The sequence below is a fragment of the Brassica napus genome, chromosome C4 (assembly GCF_020379485.1).
Source record: "Brassica napus cultivar Da-Ae chromosome C4, Da-Ae, whole genome shotgun sequence".
Classification (NCBI taxonomy): Eukaryota; Viridiplantae; Streptophyta; class Magnoliopsida; order Brassicales; family Brassicaceae; genus Brassica; species Brassica napus.
The window spans coordinates 41,434,740-41,442,797 of record NC_063447.1 but is presented as its reverse complement, the minus strand read 5'-3'; the positions used below and the strand labels follow the sequence as shown (position 1 = coordinate 41,442,797).

Here is an 8,058-nt window from a genome sequence, read left to right as displayed (position 1 = left end):
GTTATGGACCGGGCTGGTTATGAACATCCACGATATGATTTATAACAACAAACAAGTCGATAAAAAAAAAAACCATACAAACAATCATCACCCGAATATCGTTGTTAGACAAAGATATGTAAACTGATCGCATAATAAGATATACATGGATTTAGAGTGTATGTGAAGTTATGCTTGATAAAAACAATTTATAAATACCAAAAGAACAAAGAAACAAATCACAATGAGTAGGTTTAGAAGAAAGAAGTATTGATTCTTTCAATAATTTTTAAATATGTAATTAAATTGTTTGTAAATTGTAATAGTGCCTTTCCCACCTAGATGATGAGACAATCATGGAACCAAATTCAAAATGGTGTTCAGGAAAAGACAAGAAAATATACAATTGAGTAAAAAAAAAGAAGAAGAGAGAAGTAAGTGCAGATTCTTTTTCTTTTCTCTTTCTCGTAATTCTCTTCTTTATCGGCAAGTCTGATCATTGCGTCCAGTTGGCTAATGAGGAACACAAGCGAATAATTATAAGTCGTCTCTTCTTTAAGCTTTTGTCACACATCTGAAATAGCTTTCTTTACACATTTTTACTCCCCTGAAACCATGAAAGATGTTAAAGCTTTGTCCTTTTTCTATTTTCCACTTCTTTACTGAAACCATGTCTTCCTCCCATTGCAACCACTGGGTTTGGTTCATCTTGTCGTCTTCTGTCTTAACTGGTTTCGGTAAGAGAAAAAAGCTTCTTCTTGGAGGGTTTTCAAGAACTCAACTTTTTAACATCATGACGTTGTTGTTCTGTTCTGCTGATTAAAATCTAGTTTTGGGTTCGGGAGAGATCTGAATTTCCCAGTTACTCTTCAGCTGAATCTGGAGATTAGGGCCTCTTCATCTTCTTCGCTGACACGAGTCGACATGTCTATAACTTGTGAACTCACTTCGAAGAAGGCAGAGGAATCCAGCGGTGGTGTGAAATGGATAAAAAAGCATCTCTTCTTCATGATTCTGTGTTGCTTAACCACCTCTTTGGTGATTGTTATTTTGATGTCCTCGGGGAAGGAGGAGGAGACCGGTTCTTGTAATGGGGAAGGTAGAGTGTTGTACATACATCAAAACGTCACTAGGAGTGAGATTCATGACTTGGTCTCTTTGTTCTCTGATTCAGATCAGGTAAATAATCCGAATTGGCTATGGTTTGAAATTGTGCTTTATTGAAAGCTTTATATATACAATAAAATGTATCAGATTCGCCTTTGGAAACACATCAATATGCAATCAGTTCACCAGATTTGCCTTTGGAAAAGACTCTCTGTGGAAACACTAATACAATCAACTTACCACTCTCTGCATCTGTTTTACAGGTAACATCCTTCGAATGTCAAAAAGAATCGATCCCTGGAATGTGGGCAAACTATGGTATTACATGTTCTCTGAATATGCGTTTGGAGAAAGAGGAGACTCAAAGCGTCCATGACAATTCAAAGAGCTTAATTCCCTGGAATCTTATTAATCCATCAGGCTTACAACAGGTTAGATAACATTTGTTTGTAGCACTATTTGCAGAAAAATGCCTTCCCAAAACGTTATTTTGGTAATATTATATTTTGGTTTGTGTGTAGAGTTTACTGCAACCAGAAAACCACAGAGAAGGGCTGGATTGGGAATGGTCATCTTATTTAAGAAATACATGGTGGTGCCTTATCCTTAGTGTACTCGTGTGCCATAAGTTTTTTGTTTCTCATTCTAAACCACCAAATGAGATAGAAGGAAAAACAAATCTGCAAGATTCTTTAGCTCAAAAGCAGCAACGTGCTTGTAGAGGGGCTGGAAAAGGGAGGAAGAACATCCTTCTCCTCGGTGTCATCGCAGGAGTTTCTATGTCGGTTTGGTGGTTCTGGGACTCCAATCAGAAGATCATATTGCAACGGAGGGAAACTTTAGAAAACATGTGTGATGAACGAGCCCGTGTGTTACAAGATCAGTTCAATGTTAGCCTGAACCATGTTCACGCCTTATCTATTCTTGTATCCACCTTTCACCATGGTAAAACCCCATCTGCCATTGATCAGGTGATGTGTTTTTTTTTTCTTACCGCTATTTACATTTCATATTTTTTTGCAATTTGGAAGATGTTAAAACAATAAACTTCTTCTTTGTAGAAAACATTTGGTGAATATACTGAGAGAACAAACTTCGAGAGACCCCTTACCAGTGGTGTTGCGTATGCTTTGAAAGTCCCACACTCCAAAAGAGAGCAATTTGAGAAGGATCATGGATGGACAATAAAGAAAATGGAAACTGAGGACCAGACACTTGTCCAAGATTGTGTTCCTGAAAATTTTGATCCAGCACCTATTCAAGACGAGTACGCTCCTGTCATATTTGCTCAAGAAACTGTTTCCCATATTGTATCGGTCGACATGATGTCTGGACAAGTCAGTAACCATGTTCCTAAAATGTTTCCTTTCCCTTTTTCCAAACCAGTGTGGGTTAAATAAGAACTTCACAAAATCTCTCTCTCTATTTATTTTGCAGGAAGACCGTGAAAACATCTTGAGGGCAAGGGCATCAGGAAAGGGTGTATTAACATCTCCATTTAAGCTTCTGAAGTCAAATCATCTCGGCGTTGTCTTGACCTTTGCTGTCTATGACACGGACCTACCGCCTGATGCTACAGAAGAACAACGTGTTGAAGCAACTATTGGGTACTGTTTTTAAACTTTTCTCAATTAAAATGGTTGTGCTGATGTACCTTACACATGAAACAGATACCTTGGTGCATCATATGATATGCCATCGCTGGTGGAGAAACTTCTTCACCAACTTGCCAGCAAACAGACAATTGTGGTGGATGTTTATGACACAAGTAACGCCTCGGGTCTAATTAAAATGTACGGAACTGAAATTGGGGATACAAGTGAAGAGTATATAAGTAGACTTGATTTTGGTGATCCATCCAGAAAACATGAGATGCGCTGCAGGTTTTACTCTAATGACATCTTTCTGTAAAGCACTTTCTCTCTTTTTTATTTTAAGTATGAAAATGGCAATATTTTTCTTTTATACAGGTTTAAAGATAAACTTCCCATCCCTTGGACAGCTATAACACCGTCAGGCTTAGTGTTGATTATTACTTTTCTGGTTGCTTATATCTTCCATGATGCCATCAGTCGAATTGCCATAGTTGAAGAGGACTGTCAGAAGATGATGAAACTGAAAGCTCGCGCTGAGGCTGCTGACATTGCCAAATCACAGGTGAATTTTCTCAATCGAATACTCACAAAAGCTTCTTGTCACTGATATGCTTTTTGTTTATGCAGTTTCTAGCAACTGTTTCTCATGAGATACGGACTCCAATGAATGGTGTTCTAGGTAAATCTTTTTACTGTCTCCTTTGCCATTGCATTTTTTGTGGAATAGCAGCTGAAAGGTTTGATAAGCATATGTTGTTACAGGAATGCTGAAAATGCTTATGGACACTGATCTTGACGCGAAACAAATGGACTATGCACAAACTGCTCATGGGAGTGGGAAGGATCTTATATCACTAATAAACGAGGTTCTTGATCAGGCAAAGATTGAATCAGGAAGGCTTGAGCTTGAAAATGTGCCTTTTGATATGCGCTTAGTTCTGGATAACGTTTCATCTCTACTCTCTGGCAAGGCAAATGAAAAAGGAATTGAGGTACAATATAAACCGCATGACCTTCTCTGCTTAAATGTTTTCATATATAGCAAACAAATGTTGGTTTATTGTTACAGTTGGCAGTTTATGTTTCTAGTCAAGTTCCTGATGTTGTAGTTGGTGATCCGAGTCGGTTCAGGCAAATAATTACAAACCTGGTTGGAAACTCAATCAAGGTGATCCAGTTTCCTACTTCTTTACAAAAGAAAAAAAGTCTTCCTCCACTACAAATAGTACTCATTTGTTCTTTCTGTAACAAACAATATTATAGTTCACACGGGAGAAGGGACACATATTTATCTCGGTGCACCTTGCAGAAGAGGTGAGGGAGAGTGTTAATATCAAAGATGCAGTACTAAGACAGAGGTTAGCTGTGGGAAGCAGTGAGTCCGGTGAGACAGTAAGCGGGTTTCCTGCTGTGAATGCATGGGGAAGCTGGGAGAGTTTCAAGACAATTTACAGCACTGAGAATCATAATTCTGATAGAATCATCAAATTGCTAGTTACAGTGGAGGACACAGGGGTGGGCATACCTTTGGATGCACAAGGAAGAATATTCACTCCTTTTATGCAAGCTGACAGTTCCACATCTCGTACCTATGGTGGGACCGGCATAGGTTTGAGCATAAGCAAGCGTTTGGTTGAACTCATGCAAGGAGAAATGGGGTTTGTGAGCAGGCCTGGGATAGGGAGTACTTTTTCATTTACGGGAGTTTTTGGGAAAGCAGAAACAACAAGTTCGTTTAATACTAAGTTTGATCTAGCTATTCAGGAGTTCAAAGGACTGAGGGCATTAGTTATTGATAGCAGAAACATTCGAGCAGAGGTGACTAGATACCATCTGCAGAGATTGGGAATATGTGCAGACATTGTTTCAAGTCTGAGAACAGCATGCACATGTGTCAGGTACTTCACATACATTTCTCATTTAGTTTTAGTTTTTCTTTACTTCTTTCAACTGCTTTGCTATGTTAATATAACTGCTAAAGGTTGAAAGACCAGGAGATTATAGTTATGTTTTTATATGTTCTTTGCAGCAAATTAGGAGGTTTGGCTTTGGTTCTAATCGACAAAGACGCGTGGAACAAGAACGGCTTTGAACTACTTGATGGGTTGCTTAATTGTATCAAAGAAGCCGCTTCCACAAGACCAACAAAGATTTTACTTTTGGCAACCTCTGCAACTCTTTTAGAGCGCAGTGAGATGAAGTCTTCTGGTCTGGTGGACGAGGTGGTAATAAAGCCCCTTCGGATGAGTGCCCTAATATGCTCTTTGCAAGAAACCCTGGTCAATGGCAAGAAGAGGCAACCAAGCAGAAAGCGAACAGATCTTGGACACTTACTGAGAGAAAAGAGGATTCTGGTTGTGGACGATAATCTGGTGAACAGAAGAGTCGCTGAAGGCGCACTTAAGAAATATGGAGCTATCGTTACATGCGTTGAGAGTGGGAAGGCTGCATTGGCAATGCTCAAGCTGCCTCACAACTTTGATGCTTGCTTCATGGACCTCCAGATGCCTGAAATGGACGGGTTAGCTAAGCTAATCACTTTGGATCTCATCATCCTCATTCAGCTTTTGATAATTTAGATATCATTTTTTTTTTTTGTGTACAGATTTGAAGCAACGAGGAGAGTCCGTGATCTAGAGAAGAAGAAAATAGTTTCCGGTGAAATGTACAGTAGCTGGCACGTTCCAATATTAGCAATGACAGCTGATGTGATTCAGGCTACTAACGAAGAATGCGTCAAATGTGGGATGGATGGTTATGTATCGAAACCGTTTGAAGAAGAAGCTCTCTATGCAGCTGTAGCGAAGTTCTTTGAATCTGCTGGTTAAAAGACTAGAAAGCCATTGTTGCCCCTTGTAGGATTTGTATATATATTAACCCGACAGCTTTTTTGACGTCGAGTAGTATATATCTTAAACATCAATGGCCTGCAGTTCAACTTCATATCAAGGCAAGAACCAAATTCATTATCCATTCTTCTTCACACGTGTCTTTCCCTTTAAGACCGCAACCTTTGCCTTAAATTTTGTATAGACAGTATGTGGTATTTGATCTCCGCCTGTGTGTATAGCTAGCTCTATTTATATTCGTTCATATAAACCCAAACTGTCTCTACTTTAACTGTAATAAAAAAAGCTTTTTGCATGTTGTGTAGAAATAGTAACGGCCCTTTATGGGAACCGTATGGATGACTCTGTGTTCTGTAAAGCTACCAGAAACAGAACAAAATCTTCCTCAAAACACAGATCTGGCACATGATTTCATCTGAAGCAAACCAAGATTCCCAAGTCATCATGTTCACATTTAAGAATTAAAATCATAGATCTTGGGACTAGTGATTCTTTCTAACTACTATATAAAGGGGGTCAAGTTGCACTCATTTGTTTTGTAGCTCTCAGACTTCCTAACAGGATCAGATCTGAATCTCTCTGCTCCACACATTGCCTTCTTGGAAAAGATGTCAACTTTCTTGATGAGGATTCTTCTTGCTTTGCTTGTCTTAGCATTCACTGTTTCCCAACAGTTAGGTAACAAACAATATATCACTGAAATGTTGCAACTATATGTTTTGTTGTCTTTTTTCCTTATGAAAGATGTATGTATGTATGTATTACACAGAGGCAGAGTCGGAACAATGGTGCATAGCAGATGAACAAACGCCAGACGATGAGTTGCAGGCAGCCTTAGACTGGGCTTGCTCGAAAGGCGGAGCAGACTGCAGCAAAATGCAGCAGCAAAACCAACCTTGCTTCTTGCCCAACACAATCAGGGATCATGCCTCTGTTGCCTTTAACAGTTATTACCAAACTTATAAGCACAAAGGTGGCTCTTGTTACTTCAAAGGCGCTGCCATGATTACTGAGCTTGACCCAAGTAAGTTCTCTCTCTCTCTATGTGTGTGTACTTGAGTCCTTTGAATCTAGTGAACCAACAGTAGTCTTATCCTTATATGACTGGAACAGGTCATGGTTCTTGCCACTATGAGTATAAACCGTGATTCAAATCAGACAACAAAGACGAGATGCGGCAAGAATAAACAGGCTATGATTTTGTTCACTATTTTTTTTCCTCACTATGTAATGTTTTCATCCCAAAGAAGTATTCATGTAATATACTTCACACGAAGACTGTTCTCTCATTACTATTCTTCACTCTTCGATTGAAAACACTGAAATGTCTAGCTTTCTTGAGAAGCTATGTTGGGATTGCGAAAGCCCATATCCAACTCTATATTATCCAATTAGTACGATATTGTCCACTTTGAGCCTAATAGGCAAGCCCGCATGAATTTACTTTTGGTTTCTTTTCCAAAAAATCTCGTACTAATTAGAGTTGGACATCTCTTTATATATTAGACACCATTTGTCTAATTCTCCAATGTGAGACTTAGTTTGATATCTCACATTCTCCCCCTCAAACTAAGGATCACACTCATTTCGTGTCCCACAACTGAACTTCCAGAATCTTCTGACTTGATCTCTGCCACACACCTCTCATTCCTAACTCATAGGATATCATTCATCTCCGGAAGGGTATTTCGGTTTTCTTGCAGATTTCTCGTCAACCGCTCTGATACCAATTGTTGGAGATATTGGTAAAAGTCATAGAATTGACTCAGATGATGGCAAGAACATGACAGGACATATCTTTCATGATGGTGAAAGTTCAATTATGTGGGGATCAAGCAAACAAGAAACTGTTGTGTTACTGTCATGTGAAGCTGAAGACATGGCATGGACTGAAGCTATGGAACAAGTTATATGGCTTCAAGAGTTGCATCGGCATACAACCGAAAGTGAACAGAGAAGCAATATCGTGATGAAAGCATTCGAGAAATTGAAGCTCAAGGAGATAAGAGGTATTGATGAAGACTTGTCAAAAATGGATTTCAAGTTTAGAGGGGAGAATGTTGGATTAAGCTTGAAAAAAAAAACTTAAGATATAAGTTAAAGACCTAATCCTACCGAATTATAGTTTAGTAAAATGATTAGGAAAAGGAAATATAGAAATATGTTAAGTTTATAGAGATTAGGAGTTATCTAATCACTATATAAGAAGATGCAAGGTTGTTGCATAGCTTATGAGTTTTATGATTGTGTGAAAGAGCTTAAGGTTTTGAGTGATTTTCCTTAAGAGATTTATAAGAGAGGAATTCTTATTATTTGAGATCATACAATCGAGATTCTATAAGCTACTGGAACAACTTGTTCTGTACTGAGCATTGAGGTTTTCGATTGAATCAACCAACCTGCTATTATTTATCCGCACCAATGCCTCAAATGTCAATATAGACCGACCTGAACACAGCATTAAATTCTTTTTCCCTAAAATTTTATGATAATACATACTTGGAAGTAGTTGAGTCAAGTCCTATACA

The 8,058-nt window shown here is 38.6% G+C and overlaps 2 protein-coding genes across 3 annotated transcripts; both read left to right on the top strand.

Moving 5' to 3' along the window:
- The first annotated feature begins 393 nt into the window (after window positions 1–393).
- On the top strand, window positions 394–5,825 carry LOC106390821 (histidine kinase 2). 2 transcript variants are annotated; one of them, XM_048753276.1, is made up of 14 exons: window positions 394–716; window positions 810–1,158; window positions 1,350–1,517; window positions 1,608–2,057; window positions 2,148–2,423; window positions 2,524–2,693; window positions 2,757–2,969; window positions 3,057–3,243; window positions 3,309–3,360; window positions 3,444–3,673; window positions 3,751–3,849; window positions 3,945–4,579; window positions 4,711–5,202; window positions 5,287–5,825. In XM_048753276.1, the coding sequence occupies exons 2-14, from the start codon at window positions 904–906 to the stop codon at window positions 5,507–5,509; spliced, it is 3,450 nt and encodes a 1,149-aa protein (XP_048609233.1). In that variant the 5' UTR covers window positions 394–716; window positions 810–903; the 3' UTR covers window positions 5,510–5,825.
- Window positions 5,826–5,869: 44 nt separating this feature from the next.
- Window positions 5,870–6,939, top strand: LOC125585514 (glucan endo-1,3-beta-glucosidase 1-like). The gene is made up of 3 exons (XM_048754734.1): window positions 5,870–6,208; window positions 6,300–6,554; window positions 6,644–6,939. Exons 1-3 carry the CDS (start codon window positions 6,139–6,141, stop codon window positions 6,676–6,678), a joined length of 360 nt encoding a protein of 119 aa, XP_048610691.1. The 5' UTR covers window positions 5,870–6,138; the 3' UTR covers window positions 6,679–6,939.
- Window positions 6,940–8,058: the final 1,119 nt, after the last annotated feature.

Excerpts from the sequence above, each read along its gene's own strand:
- LOC125585514 (XM_048754734.1), top strand. The coding sequence starts at position 6,139 with ATGTCAACTTTCTTGATGAGGATTCTTCTTGCTTTGCTTGTCTTAGCA. Across the intron at positions 6,209-6,299 it reads CACTGTTTCCCAACAGTTAG|AGGCAGAGTCGGAACAATGG; the intron begins GTAACAAACAAT and ends TGTATTACACAG. Across the intron at positions 6,555-6,643 it reads GATTACTGAGCTTGACCCAA|GTCATGGTTCTTGCCACTAT; the intron begins GTAAGTTCTCTC and ends TGACTGGAACAG.
- LOC106390821 (XM_048753276.1), top strand. The coding sequence starts at position 904 with ATGTCTATAACTTGTGAACTCACTTCGAAGAAGGCAGAGGAATCCAGC. Across the intron at positions 2,424-2,523 it reads TCGACATGATGTCTGGACAA|GAAGACCGTGAAAACATCTT; the intron begins GTCAGTAACCAT and ends TTTATTTTGCAG. Across the intron at positions 2,970-3,056 it reads AAACATGAGATGCGCTGCAG|GTTTAAAGATAAACTTCCCA; the intron begins GTTTTACTCTAA and ends TCTTTTATACAG.